The sequence below is a fragment of the Hippocampus guttulatus genome, chromosome 1 (assembly GCF_054856545.1).
Source record: "Hippocampus guttulatus isolate MCC_2025c chromosome 1, RoL_Hgut_1.0, whole genome shotgun sequence".
In the NCBI taxonomy this organism is placed as follows: domain Eukaryota; kingdom Metazoa; phylum Chordata; class Actinopteri; order Syngnathiformes; family Syngnathidae; genus Hippocampus; species Hippocampus guttulatus.
Window position 1 is genome coordinate 28,234,167 of NC_141261.1, and position 24,692 is coordinate 28,258,858.

General features: G+C 41.4%; 1 protein-coding gene across 3 annotated transcripts in view; it reads right to left on the reverse strand.

Moving 5' to 3' along the window:
- The window catches only part of nkain4 (sodium/potassium transporting ATPase interacting 4), a 60,739-nt gene that overhangs the window by 30,214 nt on the left and 5,833 nt on the right, over window positions 1-24,692 (reverse strand). For all 3 annotated transcript variants that reach the window (XM_086124485.1, XM_086124478.1, XM_086124470.1), the window contains exons 2-3: window positions 9,541-9,678; window positions 5,827-5,907 (exon numbers count right to left, since the gene is read on the reverse strand). In XM_086124485.1, the coding sequence (XP_085980611.1) occupies window positions 5,827-5,907; window positions 9,541-9,678 (219 nt within the window). The remainder of the gene's footprint in view (window positions 1-5,826; window positions 5,908-9,540; window positions 9,679-24,692) is intronic.

Here is a 24,692-nt window from a genome sequence, read left to right on the forward strand (position 1 = left end):
AAAAAAGTCGTTGCTGGAAGTCCAGAAAATACGGTGGGCGACACACACACACACACACACACACACACACACACACACACACACACACACACACACACACACAATAATTTAGTCATATTCGTGAATTATGTTAACTGTTTTGTTCAGCGCTTTGTTACAGCTGCCGCTGTTGCGGAAGCGCTATATAAATCAGCATGTATGTATTGTATTGTATTGTATCCATTCATCCATCCATTTTCTAATCCACTTATCAAACTGCTTCAAACAACAAAGCGTGTGACGGAAAAGTGGTTAGGACTGCACGACTGTCTGTGTTTTATGTTATGTGTTGTGTTTATTTATTTTACTTTATGTTAACTGTTTTGTTAAGCGCTTTGTTACAGCTGCCGCTGTTGTGAAAGCGCTATATAAATCGGCATGTATGTATGTATGTACTGTATGTAATTATGAGTTATGTTCAGCAGCTAGTGTTTTTTTCCTGAAAAGTCAAAAACTATAAATTACTATGAATTGTAAAATATGTATTGTGCTAGCTTCTTTAACAGGTCAATTTTTTTAAAATCTGTGTCAAAAATTCATTGAGATTTTGCATTAAAATTTGCTGTTGACCAATGTTAATTTTGTGTGTACCAGACCTTCGAGGAAAATTAAAGGTGCTTCTTGTATTTCTCAGAGCAAGGACACACAATTGATTGCGAATGCTAACCGGCACAAGATGACTTGAGTTGTAGCTGATGTCAAATCAGCACATTCCCTTTGACCATTTCAAAGAGCCATCTGGGTCAGCGGTCAAAAAACTAATGGACTGCAGGACAGGCTGAAGAGAGAGACTGAACGAAAAATGTTTTATGAACCATTAGAGTCAGAAAGAAGTTTGATTTTGGCCAAGTCATATAGTACCAGTAGTTTTTAAAAAAAACTAAAAGAAAAAGTCTACAAGCGAGCAAATATCAGTAAAAGTGCTTTGGAGTGTTTCTTCTGAAGGGGGAACAGGTCAAATGTCAAATGGTAAAGCACATAGAAGCACATTTAACTTCCAAGAAAGACATTTCACATCCAATACTATATTTGTGAAATGGGATTTTAATGCAGGGCAGCATGGCCGACTGGTTAGCACATCCAACTCACAGTGCAGAGTTCATGGGTTCGATTCCGGATCCGGCCTTCCTGTGTGGAGTTTGCATGTTCTCCTGCATGGGTTTTCTCCATGGTCTGTGGTTTCCCACATTCCAAAGACATGCGTGGTAGGGTGATTAAACGGCTCTAAATTGTCCGTACGTGTGAGTGTGAATGTTTTTATTTGTCTATGTGTGCCCCGCGATTGGCTGGCAACCAGTTCAGAGTGTACCCCGCCTACTGCCCGAAGCCAGCACGGATAGGCTCCAACATGCCCGCAACCCTGGTGAGGATGAGCGGCTCGGATCATGGATGGATGTATTACAGCCTCTCAACAGTAAATATTCCCAGATTTCTTTAGTCCTCTATTTAAAAAAAAAAAGAGCAGCAGTTCACAGCGGCAGTGGCTGGTGAATGCAGCCAGCTCCATGGTCCATTAAACAAGTGCAAACGTTCCATTACGGTCGCTTAATGGACAAAAACCGAAACCCATTGTCACCAAAATTTATGTGCACATGTATATGCATGGGCAAATCATAGTCTGAAAATATTAGAATGAAACCCGTAATATTTTGGATGATATTAATAATGATTATATTAACAATTATATTATTCACATGCATATTAGGGCCATATGGCGTCAATTTTGGTGAGTGAGAATGGTGGCACCTGCTTCAAGGACCATGGAGCTGGCTATGTCTCCCCCGCTACTGTAAATCTTTGTTTGGTTTTTTTTTGGTTTGTTTTGTTTTTTTCCACAAAGTAACGTATTAAACCTGGGCTGCGTAGGAGTGCCTACGCCATATGTTTTTATTGCACAATAGACAGGAAACAAGTCCAAAACAAACAATACCATGTTAAAGCATGCAAGCAGTCACAGTGATTATGTGAACTGGTAAAAAAAAAAAAAGTCCAAAATGGTGGTGTACAGTGTGGTGACACTTAATCATCTTAAACTTTTTTTCAGGGAGTAAGATGCCATTGTCATTTGCACCATTCATATTTATTTACAGTGCCTGACAAAATGAAGGAAAATGAGCGCTTAATGGCGCGTTCCTTTAATAAGGAAAGACCAATTGATTCCCTTTTTTTGTGTCATCAATCTTTTCCATTTCTTCAATTCAGGTATTGCGTAGCAACAAACTATTTTCTTTTCCACATTCTGTGGGTCAGTATCAAGCACAAATATACATTTCAGTTTAAACTTACCATTTCTTGGATCCAAAACATAAGGAATAAAAAAAGAAAAAAAAGCCAGTCACTGCCTTTGTGCAATTTCACCTGACTTGACATTTAGGTTGAAGGCTGTGCACGTCTGAGATTAGACCAGCAGACAAGGAATAACACAAATATTAATTGTAAGTTTCAAAAGTGTTCAAACTAAAAGAAAGAAACCTTGAGAGGAAACAAATATTTCCTTCTTCTGACTTCACTAAAACAGAACAAAATATTGTCACTTGCACTGAGCAACACAAGCCAAAAATTCCCCAATAGTCATAATTTACACAGACCAAGCCCTCAGCAAGGCTAATGTTATGTTTGTAAGGTACATTAACATGAATCTCAGTGATTTGCGGAACGTTAATTTTACCTTGTTTCAGGTCCTACGTGGTTTCAGACTGGGCGTGGAGAGCAAGGCCCGTGTTACAATGATTACAGGCCTTGGTGCTTGGCTTGCGTTTCCATCTGAAATGTTCCCACACTTTTGCCAACTTCCCCTGCCATTTACCAAATAGCTTCGCTTCTGCCTCAGAGTTCCTGCGTGTATCTGACATAAGCACGTTGAGTCCGCTCATTTTGCTTTGAGCATTTTTTTGAGCATTTTATTTTCTTTGAATATTTGGGGCGCGGGGGGGGGGGGGGGTGTCAGGGGGGAGAGGTCTCCATTGTGTGCGGCCCCTATTCCCTGCGAATAATGAAGGTTGCCTGTATTAAACAAAGCCTGGCCAGTCAATCGCAGTGAGCGCATAGGTGTCAAATAAACAAATAGGTCAGGTTCAAAGTTCACAGCTACAAAGTCGGCCGTTTCGAAATGAGGCTCTTTAATGCCGTAATGATGTCTAATCAGCAGGTATTTAATCCTGCGCGCACGCTCACACCACTCAATATTCCACTATGGCAATCCAAGCTCCCATATGCCCCACTGTGACCAGACATACATTATTAACAGAGCCACATGTTTCCTTGAAGCATCTCATTAACCACACACATACATACACTGTATTTGTTCCGACATCATGCAACCCTCAACCACAAATTGACTGCCTAGTTGAGCATTTATTACGACTTTAGGAATCCACTTCTTTTAATTCTTAACCTTGACGGTGGTGAGACAACACTAATAGCAAACAGAAGTCATTGATTCTGCTCGGAAGTTTCTGCATCTATGGGGTGGGATGAGATCCTCCATCAGGTATTTACTGGTCAATCTACTCTCTTCCCACTCTCACCTATGGTCACAAGGGTGGTGGGTCATGACCAAAAGAATAAACTACAAGCAAATAAAAGCGGCCTCCGCAGGGTTCTCCTTTGAAAGTACATAGTGAATCACTTGCCCGGGAGGGGCTCAGAGTAGTTGCTGTTCCTCTGCTAACGAGAAAAGCCAGTTGAGGGGGCTCGGGCATCTGTTTGGCAGGCCTCTTGGAAACCTCCTTTGGTGAGGTGTTCCAGGCACTGACCCGTAGGTAGGAGGCCAGGAAACACTAGACAGACTATGTCTTTCAGTTGACCTGGGAGCATCTTGGGATCCCCCAAGGGAGAGGGAAGAAGGGGCTTTGTATTAAGATGCTGTGCCCCCGCCACCTTCCTCCGGATATGAAGAAGGAAATAAACGGATAGAGGAAAAAAGTCAACATGCTGTTTGACTTTTAAAGTTGACTCTAAAATATTACAGATGAAAACCTGAACAAAACAATATTCTCTTCTAGACACCATTCATTTTGTATCCCTCCCCCTTCACTCATCATCTTATGTAGCTCAAATCAGTTTAGCTGAAGTCAGTTGATCCACAAGTAAACAGAATTTTTCTTTGAGATTATTTTTAGTTTAGAATGATCCCGATTTAGACTGGTCTCCACAATGTCGCATATAGCATCTTTTTATTCATTCAACGTGTCTTTTATTATGTTCCCTCTAATTTTATCCGACCTGAAAATTATTTGCTAAATAACAGTAATGTTTCAGTAGCTGAATTTTTGTTTTTCATGGCAGTCAAATTGCTTTTCTCCCACATCTGCTCATTTAATAATTAATCTGATGATTCAGCCAAAAGGGTTTAACAATTCTCTTGTCGGGGGGAAAACTTCATGACTCATAATGGTTATTACACTGACTTATCAGTCTGTTATATTTTTACATTACGTGAATGTGAGAACGAATAAATCAAATATATTGAGAAAAGGGGCGAGGGAGGAGCGTGTTGGTCAAAGGTTTGTCCAGAGAGTCAGGGGCCTGTCTGTCAATCTGTCTTGCACCGGGCGGACAAGCTGGGGGATCAATAGGAGGTGACGGATCATGCACCATATGACCTCATCCCTGCTTCAGGGCTCTAGCTTGCTTAATACAACACGCACCGCCACAAACTCCTCCCAAACCATCCTATCAAGGTTGTGCAAGGCAGGTCTGACTGAATTAGCCAAATCTGTCTCATGATAAAATGTGTCAGGGGTTTCAAAGAAAGCTGTGTGTTCAGAGTGTGTGTGTGTCCACGCTTCATTAGCCAACTCTCCTCCTGGCCAGCATATGCAAAGGCTGGGAGCCCAGGCTGGCTCCATCTGTTGGGTTAATGCCCAGCCGCAGCCCTGAGCAGCTGGCCCCGACAAGCCCCGTTAGACAGCACACAAAAAGGCACACGCATAAGAGACGCGCATAGTGGAGTCAAGTGATGGACAAGACGCACGCTAGGGAGCTGAAGTCTCTCACACAATGGCTGAGGTACCAGAGCTTGAGAAGGTGGTTGTGAAATTCATTTTGGGTGTCTGAGAAAGTGCGAGATTAGCTGCATGTATTCATTCTTCTCAATGGTCAGGCAGCCAAAGGGGGGGAAAGACAGAACAATGTGAGGAAGGGGTGGGGATTATGTCCTTTCAGAAGAGAGGAAGAAAAGTGGGGCAGGGCAATTATTTACGGAAACATTACAGGGAAAGACATGTTGGCTGCTTATATACAGAGGATATAAAAAGTTTACACACGCAGGTTCAAAAGCTAGGCTTGAACTCAATTTAATAGAAAATTGCAAGAACTGGGATACATGTGGCTGTGTTCTGTTCAAGCGTGGCTCCATCAACAAAAAGCATGTGGGAAAATGTGTTATGGGCTGATGAAACCAAGGTTGACATTTCTGATTCTAAAAGGTACGTGAAGCAAGGTGGGCATTAGCAACATGCATAGGGGGGTGTTTTTCTTCAAATGGAACCGGGGCTTTAGTCATGGGTCGAGGGAATTATGAACAGTTCAAAATATCAGTCAGTCAGTGTTCACACAAAACCTTCAGGCTTATCAAGAAAAAGCTACTAGAAATTCACGTGGGGTTAATGAGAGCCACTTTAAATGGTGGCAGGTGTGTGCTGACCCCTATTTAACATGGGTTAGAATGTGATCGGTTAATTCCGAAGACAGTCACATTCCCATTTTTAAGAGGGTGTGCACACTTCTGCAAGCACATTATATCAGTTATCTAATTTTACTTCCATTTGGAAAAGCAAGCCTCACCTTAGACAGGCCGCCTACGTCCAGGTAAAAGCAGATGAGGAAGACATTCCAAGCCACCCAAAGAGCCGCCCAAACTGCAAACTGAAGGGAAAAATAACATCAACGTTACATGTGCTAGTACACAACCTTAATCTTTATAGAAGTGAAGAAAACATGACACACTTTTATGTCACTCATTTTAATAGTGCAAAAGACATGGTATGATTTAAATGTGTTGTGCCTGTGGAATAAATAAAGGCAGAATGCTTGAACATGAATGAACAGCAAAAGCGTGACCGTGAACCAACCAACATGACTTTGAACTCATCTACAGTATCTAAGACTTGCTACATTCAGTATCCTTTGACAAAATTGCTGGTTTGATACTGAACATTAATTCCATGATGTTGGAACAAGTGATCACTGAGTCCTCGAGGGACAGGACAATTTAAAGCTCTCAACATAACTCCATGGAAATCTTCTGACTCATGCTGAGTGCTGTGTTATGAATGTGTCAGAGGAAATGTAGACAGATAAACAGCGCTTTGACGAAAACATACTCTCGATGTTGAATCATGAAAACGTCCCGGCTTGCCAACCTCCCTATTCTGCGTCAAACAGCTTCCTCTTCTTCTTCTCTGGCGTATTCCTCTCTCAGTTTTGCTGATAAAAATGTTCTAGTCATTGCTCGGGAGGTCACATATCGAAACGAGTAATCATCTGACTTGCAAAAGTTTGAATTCTACTTTATGTTTAAGAAGAATCCTTTATTTTCTTCTTCACGTTCTGTTTAATTGAACGGTGTTTGTTTTTTTTTTTCTTCTTTCTTCTTTCTACCCACATTCTTGCTGCTGGAGGCTGTAAATTTCCCCAGTGTGGGACAAATAAAGGATATCTTATCTTATCTTATCTTATCTTATAGGATAATCGTTTTTATGACATGACAATTGCTTGTTTGTAGCAGTTGTAGAAATTTAAGGGGAAATCAAGTCAAAAATGTTCTTGACATTAACATGTTCGATGTTGCCACTTGCTGCCGACTGAAAATGACATCACAGTTGTGATGAATCATGCCTCACCTGTTCTCTGAGTTTGGTCATTCGACCTTTGCAAGCTGAGCTGTGATTGGTCCTTACCTGAGCCCCGGGCAACCATAATGTAATTTTCAGTCAGCTGCTAGTGTCAGAACGGCCGGCCTTGAACAGGTAAATATTACTGTTTAACTCAAAGTCCACAAATTCAATATTAATTAGAAGATAGTGTTTAGACAGCATAAAACATCGTAAAAATGTTTTTGGGTTGACGTCCCCTTTAAACCCTTCAAGTTAGGAGGGCCCGTCGAAGGGTCCTCCGTCATCTGTCAAAACAAATCGCTGATGCACATCGTCAGCTGAGTACATGTGTGAACATGTTATACATCTTTTAAAAGCTGAGTTTCTGGAGATTTGAATGGTACCCTTCATGTTACAATTGTCGAATTTGAACCGGAACTTGGGGAGACCTCAAGCTTTGATCCTGTAGTGTTTTCAAGTCCGAATCAACATTCTAAATCCATTTTCAAGGCAGATTTTGTGAAAAGAAATTCGACGAAATTCGATTCACCTTTTTCTTCTGTTTTCGAACATCTATAGTTCAGTGACAGGAGCACTTCAACACATTCTTATTGTATGGGAGGTATATTCATAATAATAAAATTTTGAATATTTCAAAAAGAGACCAACACTATGCTGATACTCCAAATGGTTCAAGAACAGCTACAAATTTACTTTGGGTGCACCTTCCGTAGCCGTTTTTGGCAAAGTTGCCCTCGGTTTAAGGGGTTTTAAGTGAGTTATCAAAATAACATGTCTTTGAATATTCATTCCCTTCTACCGTGACTCTATGCGTGATTATTACGGTCATGATTTGTGCAACAAGAGTGACCTTCACTGTCCAGAATTGTGATGAGACCCCCACCAGGCCCCACAACCGTGCCCAGCTTGCTTTAATTAGACCTAATTACCACAGTTACAATGGTTGAAGGGTGTCCCACAATACGCTTAAACAATACACCTTACGCCAGTTGTCAAATAGTTCAAGGTGAAAATAGTTCAAGTTGAAAATAAAAAGAAACTGTGTATGACAGTCTGCATGAGCACAATACAGATAAAAGTAAAGAAGACCTGACCTGTACATCAAAATACAGTGGGGGCTTGGTATATGAGTTTAATTTATTGCGTTGTCGCGCTTGTAAATTTAGAGCAAATTATTGGAACAACTTATTTTTCAGCAATGGCACTGATTATTTCAGCAATACAATTCTAAGACACATTCTACCTGTGTTAAAATAGTGTGGCTTTGTAGTAAAAGAGTGCAAATACCTGACTGGCATGCCTGCAGTCCAGACCTGCCTCCCACTGAAAATGTGTGGCACATTATGAAGTGTAAAATACGATAACTGAGAACCCGGACTGTTTAACAGTTGAAGATGTACATCAAACAAGAATGGGAAAGAATTTCATCTAAGCAGCTTCAACAATTAAGGGGTGTTCACACGGCACACATTTGCTCCGGCGCTGCACCGATGTATTTTGTTGCGATATATTTTGCACCGCAGCAAATTGTGTGGAGCGTTCACACGTACAAAGCCGCTGAGCGTGTCTGCACCGGCACAGCGTCTGTGCAGCCCCACTTGCGTTCACACGGCAGTTTCTGCAGCGGGGCAAAACGACAGAAAACAAATGAGCTGTCGTGTTGGTTCTTTTTAAAACGTATACACAACTCAAGCGACTACTGGACAGGGACGTCCTTCTCCTTCTCGGTCTCCGTGCCTTCTGCTCGAGAGTGACCGCCCCCGAAAACGTAAATCAACGATGACTTCAATGACACTCAGAAAAGCAAATATGTAATGGGCCAAACAGAAAATCAAGAGAGGAAATCACAAAATAAATTATATGGGGGGGGGGGGGGGGGGGTGTGGACACACAACAAAGGAACAAACTACACAAACAACTCCGAGACAGTCCAGTCTCCTACAAAAGGAAAGATGTTACCAGCCAAGTCTTGTGTCGTTATTAAACAAATACATGCCGGAAGTCCGACAGAGCGCGAAAGCAACGCATTCTCGCCGTACGTAAACTCTTCACAAGCATTTGCTCTGGAGCAAATTTAACCCAGTTGCGTTCACACGTGCAAATTTACATCGGTGCTGCTTCGCTAACAAGCATTTGCTCTGGAGCAAATTTTTAAACCACCTCACTGAGGTGGATCAAATTTGGTCCGGTGTAAGCTTTTTTCCGGGGCTACGCCGGAGCTAATTTGCACGTGTGAACGCTCTACTGGGGCAGCCCCGGCGTAGCACCGGACCAAATCTTGCCGTGTGAACACCCCTTTAGTGTCCTCAGTTCCCAAACGTTTATTGAATGTTGTGAAAAGCAAAAGATGATGTAACACAGTGGTCAACATGACTCTGTCACAGCGTTTTTGGAATGTCTTCCAACCATAAAATTCTAAGTTGATCAGTGTGAGCATGACATATCTTGTCTTTGTAGTGTATTCCATTAAATATAGGTTGAACATGTTTGAAAAATCATTGGATACTGTTTTTATGGATGTTTCATACAACATCCCAGCTTCATTAGAATTGGGTGTGTACACACACACACACACACACACACACACACAATGAAAGAATTTTATCCAATACATGCATCCAAATACTGCTACGATTTACTGGGACCAGTTAAAGGCACTCACCACTACAACGTAGCGTGGTCGGTACTGTATGGTGCCGAAGAGGCCGAGGATGACAATGATGATGTGGACAAAATTGGCTAGGATCGGCGCCCATTGGTAACCCAGGAAGTCAAAGACCTGTCGTTCAAGTGCCAACACCTGCAGAGCAAGATGAAGAGAGGAGACAAACATTAGATTCAAAACCAAAGTTTTTCCTGCTCCTTGGAGCATTTGAGGTTTTGGAAGTCGCAAATACACACACAACGTCACATCGACTGAAAACCACTTCTACTCAGGCTCACGGTCAACAATTCAACACTGAGCCAATCGGGCAGATCGGCTTGAGTGTTTCTCCTCGAACAGTGGGAGCGTCCCAAGGGCAAGAACTTCAAGCTTAAGAAAATAAACAATGGCAGATGCATTGATTCAACTACTACTGAGCTAAAGCAAAGCTAACAATTTCCTCTTCCTACCAACAGCCACTTGGAGGGACAAGACTTTATGGTAGAGGAGAGTATCATCCACCAAAATACCACTGAAGGGAGCTTAGGTGTTTATTAAACTACAAGCCGGCATGCATTGTTTTCACAGACGAACAGTGTGCACAAATAAGCAAGCTAAATCCACTGTACTGAGACCAAAACATCCAAAAGTCTTCCTTGACAAAGAGCATTCCCACATTATTTGTTGTCAGGACTTCATCCATTAAAAACCTTGAATCTTTAACATCATTTCCCACTCTTCCACGCTAGTGCAAAGTAATTTGAAGGCTCATGACAGCTGAATTTGCTGTTTGCATCAAGTCACCAGGCATTTAAAGAAAAATGCCAGTGAAGAACAGAAACCATTCACCGGTAATTAGGTTTCCCTTTTGATTCCATTGCATTGCCAATTTGTGTGCGTGCACACGGTGGTTGTGTTTGCATTTGTGAGAGCCTGTTTCACTTTGTGTATGTCATTTTCAGCCACACTTGAAAATGGATGAGGGGAGGGAGGGAACTTTGCCCCATTTACATTGCACGAGAAGCACGTACACAAACATTTTGTACACAATCGGGCAGGCTCCACTTAACGAAATGGAAATGTTAACATGCATCCAATCTTTTTGACAGACAGGGAAGGGGACATTATCAAACAGAGTGATAATTAAGAGTGAAGAGTCCTTCGCATAGGGAGCGAGGGGCAATAACTTCAGACGCAGTGGAAAGTGACAACGGAGGAAGCAAGTGACCTCCAATGAGAATGAGAACCGTGGAACTGCTCACCCAAAGATCACAGCTTCCACTCTGGTGACGCGAGCAAAATGGATGGATGAGAATTGAAAAGTGAGGAGAAAATGTCAAAGTCTAAAACAGATGCAGAGGCAACTCATAGATTGCAGCTTAACAAAAAATGACTGAGCGCCGTCTTTCCGAATAGGTTCTGTCTATCACCTGGATGAAGACACAGCTTAAGGAAATGGAGTTGGACATCTTTGTGTGGGTTATGCAGGTCAGCAAACAGGGTGCAACTAGGATGCAGCAGAATAATGACTTCATACTGGGAGCTTTAAAATTTAATTAGGGCTGCAACTAACAATTTTAATAAACCATTAATCTGTTGATTTTGTTGATGAATCGGATGAAAAAAAATCCATCCCTATATTAAAAAAGACATAGCAAATTGACAGTGCAGAAAATGCTTATAAATACACACACACAAACACACACACACATATACCTGTATATATATATATATATATATATATATACACACACACACACACACACATACATATGTGTATACAGTATATACATACAAAAATGTGTACATATATGTACATATACATATATACACAAACACGCACACACATACACACACGTTCGAAAATAGGCAATAACACTGATCAGTTTTCCATAGTAAAAGCAGATGTTTGCACATATCTTATTTGGATTCAACACAAAGAAATGTGCTTTTGTGGAGACCTATCGAAATCGAGATTATTTACTGTTGAGAGGCGGACATTCTTAGGATTTGGAAATATCTAAAAAAAGGTCTCTAATTGACGAATTGATTATCAAAATAATTTGGTTGTCGATTAATTGACTGATTGATATCAAGTCAAAATAGTCATTCATCCACAGTCAATGTGAGAAATATGAAGGAGAGAAACACATTTTCCTGCCAAAAAAAGCAGGCCTTGGCGGTGCACGCCAAACTCGGTGTACATCAGCGCCTTTATATACTTGACCGTAAGTTTGGGTCACTACTCGATGTAGGAGGTTATTTGGACGAGACCTGCCAGCACAAAACTGAGATACGAGTGCTGTATGGTGGCAGTGAACTCAATTCAACTCGCCTCAAAATAAGCAGCAGTTCGGCAAATGTTTGAAAAAAATGTTCAAAAAAGAGGCTTCAAGCCAAGTAATGGCAATCCCAGTTGAATTTTACTGTCAAACTAAACATAGAATAGTAAGAGTATTACTCATTGTTTATTTAAAACAAACCAATGGTTTTGCCTATGCCTTTGGCAAGTCCCCATAGCTTAATGCTAAATTATACTGTACTGAAAAACAACATTGAGATGCTCACAAAAATTGGTACTGCTGGGTACTGTTATAGATTCCCGGGTACTGAGAACTGGTTCAAATGTAAAAGGTACCCATTCCTAGCAGCAACACGCGTCGGCAGATTATATAAGAAAATTCATAAAATCATACTGTATATTTTTTAATCCTCTCTGAAAAAAATGATATGAGAAAGTACTATTCTTCTTCGTGTGTGTGTGCATGACCATATTAAACTGCCTCCTGGTGGCCAAGACGGGCAGACCACAAGGAGCAGCACAACAAACTGAAATGGATAAATGGCCTTTGCATTCATTTCACGGTGAAAGTTGATTTGCAGAGGTGAGCTTCTCTCCAATAAAAGACAATCCAATATGTATCTCGACATACGGTGTGTGGTACAATTCCAAGACCTCTCATTTTAAAGTGGAACAATTCGATTCGGTTTGATTCCATGGGATTTCTTTCAAAGACATCTCACGTCTTTATTTAAAGACGATTCAATACCTCAATATAAGTTAAGTAGAACAATTTGATTCGGTTCGATACACTCACATCTTGCAAATAAATCGAAACCTATTTTCTGATTCAATTAATTTTGTTACACCCCTATTTATTTGAATGTTTTGAGTTACACATGTGGTCACGGAACACATTAAGCTCATATCTCAAGGCACCACTGTACACTACAGCATCCCTGAATGTTACTGAGTATTAACACATTCATTTTCCAAGTTTATTTTTTGTACAAACAGTAGTAGTGTATTTTATTTAGAGAGTGATTTTATTCAAAACAAAGACATACATGCCATATGCCACAAAAATGACAAAAGGTTCAGGATGGTCTTACGTTGGAGATAATGGTCTGTTTGTCTGGAATGACGTAAAAAGACTGAAAAAATTGGTTGACATTATCGAAGTGTATCGGCATGAGAGAGGTGTGCGTGCATGCCGAATTCTCCTCTCAATGCTGTAGTAAGCCTCTCTGATCATGGCTAACTCAATAGTCCTTTGAGATGATGGCAATCAATCTTGCTGAGGGAAAGATCTCTCTCACGCAACACACACATACACACACACACACACACACACACACACACACCATCATTCAAGCCCTTATGGCTAGATGACCCCACATCTCTGAGGAAGCAGATTACAGGGGAGTGGGGTGGAAATTGATCACCAACACTCTACCAGGAGTAGTAAGCCGGCAACAAAGTGGCCTGTAAAAGCCTCCTACTGATAGCCTGATGGTGCGCAAATGACTCCCTCGAGACTAGCAAGTTGTCTGTGTATGAGTTTGGGTGCCAACTTGGAGGCCTGTTACCCACACTTTGCATTCCTTCTGTAAATACTTTATTTAAATACAACTTAAACTATCTGGACTCTCCCGCTGATAAGGGGACGCGCTCATCATCGCGTGCATTGCTTTTAACCAACTCTTGAGGATTCGGCATTGAATTCTTAATCCAAATGACTTTTAGGGATTACTTCAGGGGCAGTTTAAAAAGCAACAATTTACACTACCTATGCCAGGTTTCTGAAAACCGGATCTGTTTTTGACAAACCACGCAGCGCGTGGCCTGCGACTACCACTGATTAACATACAGAACTCTAAGAGCAGGCGCTTGCACAATGCCATTTAAAAGCTATACAGAGGGCTGCACTTGAACTCGGCATCAAGAATTCAGCGGTTGCTTTGGAGGGCGAAGAAGCTTTACGTGTGGTGACTTCATTTTGATCAAAGGCTTCAACCAGATTATGATGCTCAACAATTTGAAGCATAAATAGTGCTTCACGTTTGATCAGTGTGACAGCCATAAAGCAGAATGCCAAGTCTTATTGCTCACTTATATTGCCACGTGGCAATTTGGCAATGCAGTCGCAATGTCAAGGGAATGAGATGTTTATAAAAAGTACAAAGCCAAAGCGGTCAAATGCTGATGGGCACACATGGGTCTGCATAATACATGGAAATAAAAGAAGTATGTACTAGACTAGAGGGTGACAAGCGAGTGGATTTTCCCAGCCCACTCCCACAGTAAAAATGCTGTCTCCTCGCAGTCCTGGACCACAGCAAAAACAGCAAAACAATTTTTTTTTAAATCATGACTCCCACTTCCATTAGGCTCCCATTTTGGGGGCCAGTTAACTTTTATCCTATACCTTCCCAATCCCGTGATTAAAGGTATAGTTGACTGCGATCCCATGGGAATCCTGCAATATTCGCGAAAAAGCTTCTGGTCTGAAATACTATTTGCAACAATAGATCGACAACTATTATCGATTAGCAAATTAAGTTTTTTAAAAAAATAAATGTTTACCTTGTTTAATTTAAAATTCTGTAATATCAGCCTATCAAAAGAAGTAAATATGCTCTGATTTCTGCAGTCCTCTGTGCAAGCATACCGATGATCATTGAATCAAAATTAAACATTTGCAAATATATGCTTTTACTTTGAAAAACAATGTTCAACATCTTGGTGTATTTTAAGATGTTACAGACCAAACCGGTTACATCATCAGCATTTAAATGGGTGCATTCTGTGCAAATTTGAATTAATGTCCTGTTTTTGAATAAAGGGATGGAAATTTAATGTTTTTTTTAAATGGATTTTGCAACTAAACAAAATCATCGACAGATTAACCACTTCTTATAGTAATTGTTGGTTGCAGCCCTTGTCTGTAGTGACTTTGGGGAAACCATGTATAATTGAACGAATACAGTACAGTATAAAACTAATTAGTAGGGATAGAAAATTTATCTCAGTCAAAATTAACCACCAAAATTACCAAAATATTTTAGGTCTATTTGTAGTACGAGAACAATCAATTAGTTTACACTGAATGTTTTTTTCTTTTTCAACTTCAAATGCGCCAAGCACAGATCTCCACCTAAAACGTCAACAGTCTCTACAACAACACAACACCTGAAAATGGATCTAAACGTGGTGAAGGTCAGGAGAGGACCACCACTTTCGGATGGAACAAGGGAAAGCCCAACAATTGGATTTTTAACACATTTTTAGGAGGACAGTCTAAGTGACTGATGCGCAAAATCTAATTAAATTTGCAAGTAAATGCCACCTGAGTTACCGGATGAATTTCATAACAGCTGTTGTCTTCCAAACTGAACCGAAGAGGAAGATAATGACAAACAATGAATCACAGGTCTGACGCTTCTTTTCCCGAGCTTTCCTTTACTTGGAGCTCCCGGCAGGCAGTTCAGCATTTCTCACACGTCACTCCAATTTTTCATGTTTGGCTTAGGGGCCAGCCTGTGCGACTAACAATACCAATCTGTATGTGTGGCCAATTTGATCGACGGACAGATAGGAGCCTAAGGTGGTGCCTGGTCTCACATAAAGCCGATACGGGGATCAAGAGGCAGGCAGTCATCACGAAGCACTTAGTAAAGTGCTCACAGTATGAGATATGGTCTTTGGGGTCAAAGCTGCGGGAGACGATCTTTGTGCTTTTCTTCATTTCGGTGTCGTGATGACAGAAAAGTCAAAAGGTTACCCAAAGGGGATGTCAATTCAAGAGATGTTCTTTACAATATGGTCTATGCACCTCCACTAGTCTAAACAGGGGCATTCTGATTAATATTGCGTTTGTGAAATATGAATTAAGGGGGAAAAAAATCCACTCATTTTAATTCCCCTCAGGGGGTGGCATTTGGCCACTTGCTATCAACTGAAAATGGCATCACTGTGCCTCAGGGCTCCGGTAATGACTGTCACGGTTCACCTGTTCTCTGTGTTTGCTCACGTGACGTTTGCAAACTCAAATGAATGAATGGAATGGATATGGACAAAAACAGGTGGAGTTGCTTAATTCATATTCCACAAATGCATTAATTCATATCCACCTTGTGGGGGCACATAGAACATATTCTGGCAAAGAACATTTCAGACTCAACGTCCCCTTTAAAATATTCACTTTAACCTGCACATTAACATGTGATTGTGTGACTGCTATGGTGATCCAAATCTCAAATAAATTTAGTTGCCTAATTGTCCCGTGAGATCTTTCACTGGTCTACCAGTCATTATTGATCTTGAGGCACTGGCGGCCTAATGAACCTTGGTACTTGGTCACAATAGGTTTGCTCCCTGCAGTGTTGTTTTCGATGGCGATGATGAAATTATTTCATGAACGATAACGAGGCGATGACGAGCAAAACGTGGCTCTTTGATGACTAAAATGTTTTCGTTGATGAGACGAGACTGGACGAAATTGTTAGCGTGTGGTCTGTCAGACGTTCAAAACGCACGACATCTCTTCCTATTGTGCATGGAATCTGTCCGTCAAAAAATATCAGCAATGCTACTGCAACCTATTCCGATACAACTGTCGAAGTAACTGAGGGTACTCGAGGTCTCCTATGTTTTATCTTCATGTTGCCTGCAGCAAACAGGATTCTAACGGTGGAGGGGGCAGAAAAATGTTAATTATTAGAGGTCGTACTAGACATCGCTGCATCAAGAGAAGTAAAAACCTGGAATGTGACACAGAAACACGCAAAGACAATGAAAAGCTTTTACTTCTTTTCATTTTGTTACCAAACATGATTTGACAAACCTAACATGGCGGTCATCCTCAAATTGGTGGATAAACCACACACCGGCGCTGAAATGAAAGCAGTCGACATCGGCCTGTCACCCCCCTTGCGAATCTTGGATAAGACCAAAACGGTAAGACGCCACCTGACTCACCTCAATTAACAGGCAGCAATTTGACTCTCACAGAGTAAATTCTCATTATGACTCCCGGCAGCTGCTCCCCTCCAGCTGAGTGAGCCAGTCAGTGTTTTAATACATCACTCGAGGTTATTAACAACTTATCAGAATATGTTGTAGATTCGGCCTGATTGAGCACACATCACAAGCGGAGGGAAAACACAAGTACTCACTACTCATAAAACACACGTGAATGCCCGTATTATTGCTTGAGAACTGGAGGATGAATGTTGTTGAGCCCTTCAACAGAGTAGAGTCTGTCAAGGTAGTCATCCAGGTTGCTGGTGCTCCCAAAGCAATTTCTGTGATGCCACCCGAAAACAAATGACACTGCTACAACCATTGAAATAGGAATAGAGATGGGCTTGCAAACCGTTCTAGTTTCATCTCCATTATAAAGTAAACTTGCAGGGGCACTGATGTGGAACACACACACACACACACACACACACACACACACACACACACACACTCTTATTCAACCATGCATGTACATGGATGCTCGCACACCGGATTTCCCTAGCAAAGGTTATCTCATCAAAATTAATGATGTGGTAAATTGATGACATTAAAAGTGTAAATGGTCATATGGGGGTGAGGGGCCGGAGACAGACGGTATTTCCCAAGAACACACAAGTCATTAGAAGAGGCCTGAAGCCCAGGAAGACCACCACCATCTTCGCTCAGGACCAAACTGAATTTCAAAAGTGATTTAAGCATGTTTAGCAACTGGCAAGAGAAGGCGTCTCAGGCCACCTCTTGTGATCGGAGACCCTTCAGATCTCTCTGTACAAAAAAAAAAAAAAATCAAACCACTTTTACATGTAAGCCCTCCAACATTCGGCATGTCTCCTCAGTGTGACATTGTCACATTTACACCAGGACTTGGGAGCTGCGATTTGATCAACAGAGAGTCATGTTGATGTCAAATCTTGACGCGCCACAAAGCTACTCAAGACTGGTTGCATGTTGGGTGGGGCGCCTTCATGGTGGTGAAAAAAGTGCAGGAGCTATCTTTGGAATTACAGTTGTCCAGAGAAAAGGATGTGTACTAGGCCAAACCCATGAGCCTGTCAGAATGCAAACTCTGCTTTCCAATTCTTAAATCTCATGATGACAGGTTTCCCATAGGCTCTGCATGTTATTAACACCGCAAACCAGTTAAGCAGGATTCTGGAAAAAAAAAAAAAAAAGATTGCAAGCAATTCTAACAAACTATGTAGAGGGGTGTTCCCTTGCACCAAGGCAGGACCTACAATAAATTGGGCATGGTCAAGATAGTTAAGGATTTTACATTTGGTTTTTATTCTTAGAGTTGATTCATTTTGAGGTCAAGAGACATAGAGAGAGAGAGAGAGAGAGACAGACAGACAGAGAGAGATCAGAAAGACAGATCTATAGATCAATGGATAGACTTTATTAATTCAGTAACGGAGATCAATTGTAAACTAATAATTATCCGGAAACAGTGTCAGTGTGGCTCCAGCACTTAACATTCTTTACACATTCAAGCCCACATAAAATGATGGCACATCAGGGGCATTGCGGGTGGTCTACAAGTCTGAGCAAGAGTGCATTTATTATGCAGTCACCTTGCCTTGCACACACACAATATGCTGTTGTTCAAACAACTTTGTTTGGTGGCACTAATGGCTGTTCTTCAGCGGATGATGAGGATGTTGACCTAACACAACAACGCCTGGGTCAAGACCATTCAGAACACAGAATCGGGGGTCTGATAAAGAGTGCAAAGGGATTTCTCACTGCAAGGCCTGGCGAAATGCTTTTCCAGTGAAAGATAGGTGAAGCGTGTTCTGTTTAAGACCACACCAACCGAGACCAAGACATTATTGAGACCAAGACAAGATCTAGACTTTTGGAGGTCAAGACCGAGACCGAGACCAAGACCAAGACTGTATACGGTGGCGCAAAAAGGGGGTCTGCAACATATGTGCCGCATAAAATAAGAAGGATAAGAAAACCTTCATTTGTCTCCCAATGCAGAAATTCCCGATTTACAGCAGCAAAATTATGAAAGCCAATGAAATGCGACGCTGCACAAGAAGGGGCACCAAAGCGATGGGAGGAAGATTATTTCAAGTAGGTATTTTATGTACTTAACAGCTGTTTGTTCACATGGAATGATGTGATCAATAACAGAGGCACGTCACTGATTAGGCGTCTCTCTGCTCCGGGACCAGCATCTCCTCTCCTCTCGCCTCCTCCCTCTACACACAGAGAGAAAGAAGTGCTCCAGCACGCACACCCTCGGGCATGCGTTAGAACGCGAGTGGTTCCATTTGAATCGTCTGATGACGGAGAGCTGAAGATGGAGAAGCGAAAAAGAAAGCTCTCGAGGCCACAAAATCATAAAAGAGAGACAAGGAGAAAAATGTAAGGATTTTGCAGGGATGAGGGCCTGGGGGCGTGGTTGCTGCTTCTGCTGCGTTCATATGTTGATGGTAGAAAAGATGCCTGATGGCATCGGAATTACTGTTAACCGCAGTACAGATGCAGACGGCAGAAAACAAAGTGGATGCGGAGACCGTTGCACCTGACGTGAAATCAAGTCAGCCAGCGGCTTTGTGCGTGCTTCGTGTCTGTTAAGAGCCAGCACATTTGAAAGTTCTTCAGAGACAAAAGTACCCACAAATACTTCCTGATAATAATTAAGGTTGCGTACAATTTTAAGGCGACTGTATCTAATCAGATGCAGTGTCCAATCAGTAACTTGTTATTTATCAAAATAATTAAAATATATATTGTTGATTGATATCCAATAAGGATATAATTTAAATGGGAATTTTATCGTTTGTTTGTATGTGGTTTGACTGTTGTTTTTGTTTAAACCTGACCACTATAGAGACTGCATTATGTACTGTGTGCTGCTGCTGCTTATATTCCCTGAAACTTGAATCGAACCCTGCACCTCTGAACTGGGAGGCGGACGTTCGAGTTCCAACTCGTGGACGACGAGTTAGAACGTCCGCCTCCCAGTTCAGAGGTGCAGGGTTCGATTCAGGCTCCTGTCTTCCCATGTGGCGTTTGTATGCTTTCCCCATGCCTGCATGAGTTTTCTCCGCTTTCTTCCCACATTCCAAAGACATGCATGGCAGGTCAATGGAACACAAAATTGTCCCTAGGTGTGAGTGCGAACGAAAAAAAAAAAAATCAACCCCCGACCGGGAAATTCAGAATCATGATCGTACCGAAACTGAGATAAGAACATCCAAGATATTAATGTTGAAATGAGGACATCAGTCACAGATCTTGCCACGCTTGTGATGCATGAGTGAATCTCGAATCAGTCGACCAGATTCCTCCTTCCAAGTTTGGCATTGATCGACAGTCAAAAGCAGCAGAAGGCAATCGTTTCGTGGGGAGTAAGAGGGACGAGAGGCACAAGCAGAGGGAGCGAGGGACGCACAAAGGAATGGACATCCGTGTTCGTTCTTAAGCCTATACGGACGGTACACATATATTGCTTTTTTTAGAGCATTAAGTAACCATATTTATAATTTAAAAATTACCCATGGATAAAAATAGCAGAGCATTTCATGCTATTCCTAATTAATTCATTGACTCCCAACATCTTTTTGTGTATTAATAAATAATCCATCCATCCATCCATCCATTTTCTACCGCTTATCCGGGGTCGGGTTGCGGGGGCAGCAGCTTGAGTAGGGAAGTCCAGACTTCCCTCTCCCCAGCCACTTGTTCCAGCTCTTCCTGGGGTATCCCGAGGTGTTCCCAGGCCAGCTGGGAGACATAGTCTCTACAGCGTGTCCGGGTCATACAACATAACATATCACATGGGGAGCCTCAAAATGCGATCCAGACATAGTTTGTATCGCTGGGAGTCCACACATCGCATCGCCATGTAATGAATCAATGGATACAGAAACATCGTCCAAGCCACACAACACATCCATCCAAATTCGGAACCACTTATCCTTACTATCCGAACCACGGTCATGAATGGACAAATTGATACATGACATCACACACCTTGATGCAGTTGACACGCGCACGCACACAAGCCCAATAAACACTTCTGTTGTTGCATAAAATTGTTGATCATCAAAGCACGGTTGCAGTATGATGTGAATTGAATAATTTTTAATTTCTTGATGACTTTGTTCATGTAATTGGCTGTCAATCACTTCTAATGAAACAAAATACACTTTCCATGTCCTATTTTGCTTTTTCTTTTAAAAATGCATAGCTTTCACTGAACCTGTTGTCATGTTCGTATCGTTCGAGATGTCTGGCAAAAAATATATTACATTTTAGCCATGATCACACAGCCCTAATTTCTCATTGAATTCCCTTTATACAATACCAGTTTTGTGAAGCTTGACCCAGTCGTTTAAATTTGGTGGGCCAGAGCTCGCAAACCCCTGCCCCGATTGACCTACATTTTGAGATTTAGTGCTGTGCCATCACTATCAACAAGTACAGTTTCATTAAAATCAAAATCTGCTTGGTTGAACGCACTGGGTGATTTGATATGGAATAACCCCGAGACAAGAACAAAACAAAAAAAGGCCTTTGATTTCAAGATCAGACCGAGACCTTTCAGACTTAACTAATACACAACAATATTGTGGTGCCCTGAGGCTTTTGCCTGAATATAAATATCAAATATCAGGACTGTGTCAAAAATGTTTTCATGTCCAATTGTTCGAAAGTGTTTAAAATATAGATTTTTTATGTTATCAAAAACATTCTATTAGTATCCTCATAGTATGTTGTTAAACTAACACAAGTAAAATTAATTCAAAATAAAATATAAAAACCTTTGTCTCACAATGGAGAAATTTGAAGATGTTTAATCCTCAGCTAACATTTCACTGTTTTTTTAAATGATGTTCCAAGTTTTCTTTTTTTGTCTTTTAAGTTATATACAATAACTGACCTCTTTGGTCAGCCTCCAGTTTTTGCTGCAAAAATCGTTGCAAATATAATGTGTCAATCTTTACGTCATATGAAACTATGGCGTGACAAATGGGATGACTATAAATCAGCACATCTGGTCATGCGTACCTCCCCCACAGAAAAAGGGACCAACTGAAATTCACCCGCACTTTCACATCATCACAAGAGTCAACATTTCTGGTTGTAATACATATCTTTGGTTTTTTTCAAGTGTTAAGGATGCCAAAAAATGTATTTTATTCATGACATCTTTCATCACTGAATCCCATGTTTTTCCCGGCCAAATACGAGAAACTCCATCAGCCTAAATAAATAAATAAATGAATAAAAATCCCAATCCGTCGGACATGTGCATACGGTCTGTCATCATGATTCATGTACTACTCACTAAGAAATAAAGGGAAATGTTGGAGTGTCTCCAAAAAGTTCCATGGACATTTGAGTGGTTATAAAGTACTCATACCTAAGAAGAAAAGAAAACGCAATGAAAACGTGATGTGCTCTTCACACACTGGTGACCCTCGGCCTCATTCGTGTCTATGGAACACAATATACCGTAGGCTCAGAATCTTCACGATATTCTGCCACATACAATATCCAAGACCTGCTGGTGTTCTACAAAGTGGATTGAAGGGACTCTCTGAATGGCAGGTTGGCTCCAGTTTACATCTGCTTGGATAATTTCTATCGGCCTGCCGTCTAGTAACTGCCAACGGCTGAAGGGAATATAGCGGGAAAAAATATTAATGATGTTGTTCAGAATGTCATGAATCCAGAGAGGCATTGTGTAAAGTTAATGGTGGTAAACCAATTACTTTCTCATTTCCGATGGCCTGCTTACGCAATCCCGTTGACTGTGCCAAAGAAATGGAGTTCATGATCAGTGACCAACATAAATCTATATTAGAAAACAGATGCACTTCAGCTTTCCCTGCTTTTAGCGATGCACGCCGTTCAAAAAGACACTTGGTTGAGCAATTTGAGCTTACTAGTAGCATTAATTCGAACAACTTGGTCGGTCAGCCGGTTTCATTACCATGCAACTTGCTTAATCTTAATTACAGCAATTCAATGGGCTGATATCAGCAAGTTGTCATTGGGCAGAGCAGCGTATGAGTGTGATTGCCAGCACACTCGCAGATGAGCAGAGCGGGTGGAGGGCCAAAATGTTGACCGACATACAAAATGCCTGATGAATATTCAGCGTCAATTATGAACGGTCTATTGAGCAAAAGAATTAGCAGCAGAAGCACGGTGTGGCTGGGGGGGGGATAACACAGCCTAAACCCCTTGTAATGTGTGGGAGATGACAACATGCCAAAGGATAACGTCGAGCCTTTCCAGACAACGCTATTCAGGATCTGCTTCACATGGGAAAAACTTTCTTGGAAGCACTTTCGCTGAACCCTCTCGGAGGCTTCCAGTACAAAGTTAGTTTATTTGCTAGCTGCTGTACATCATCAAAAATTGAGGAAAAGTGGACTGACTGACTATTAGGAGTTTCCAAAGCTGCCTCAGGAATACGGACACCTTCTGCTCGTCACATATCAAATAAAATGCCTTCCAGCTCTCTCTGCATTTCATTTGTGCTCTTAAGATGTGTATGAAGCAGTACTCCTTCTCCCTATATCAAGGCTTATGCTTTCATTTCACATTTTAGGCCATTAACTTCAGTTTGGATTACACCGCCGAGTCTGTGGGTGTTCTCGGAGGCAGCATCCATCAAAGTTTGGCTTCCTCAGTTGTTTGAATCACTTGAATAATTTGAATACGAAAAAGGGGTTGAAGCATCAATTTTTGACTCATGTTACTCAAGTCGCACAAACAACTCCTCATAGAAATATCTAAAACACGGGAGGAAAGGTTCCACAAAAAAAAGTTATCCTACTGAAAATTCTATTGGGTATCTGGATAAAAATAGAATTATTCTTTGTTTGGTTAAAAAACAATTACAAATACAGAAGACAACGCCCCCCTAACCCCCACCACACACACACACACACACACATATCCACTTAACTCATTCACTCCCAAAGACGTTTTTAAATGTCTTTTCAGACTTGGTCTAGAATTGGCTGGTACTGAATAGGTTAATAAGGCACGATGAACTGGCTTTTAATTTTTCGATAATCAACCTTTTATTCTTCAATTTCAACTGTTCGTAGCAGCATGCTATTTCCTCTTTAAAACATTAGTGAGATTTTGAACAAATCTCACATGATTTTGTTCAACCAGACGAAATGTTGTCAGGACCACTGTTGTGATTTTGCTGGCTAAAATAACACACCTGAGTAAGCATGGTTTATTAATTAGAGATCGTAGGAACAACAACTTGTGTCATGCAGTCACAATCAAGGTGTGCAGTCATTTAGGTCTTTTAAACTGACTTTGAAAAGGAATCCGACGGCTCTTGCCAGCCAAAATGGAGCATATCGCTGAAGGCTGGCAACAGGCGCCATACAATACAGTGTCGGTGGAATATATATATATATACACACACACACACACACACACACACACACACACACACACACGCACACACACACACACACACCGTATTTTCACGACTATAAGGCGCCATTAAAAGTCTTAAATTTACTCCAAAATGAACAGGACGCCTTATGATGCAGAGCGTCTTGTGTATGCGCTGAGTTCCAAAACCTGACTGACAGCCGACACGCTGTTTATATAGAGAAAAGGCGGAAGTGACTGTGGACAGGCATGCGGCAAAGAAGTCGGCCAATCAGTGAAGGGTGGGCGTGTATATATATACACATTTGGAGAGCGAGAGAGAGAAAAGGCAGATGTGAGTGAGGACAGGCATGCGGGGAAGAAGTCCGCCAATGAGTGAAGGGTGGGCGTGTAAGTGGACGCTAAAGGTACGCCCCAAGCAGGTACCAACACCTGTATAGAGTGTGGCTATGTGCATTGTTGCAAAACAACTTCG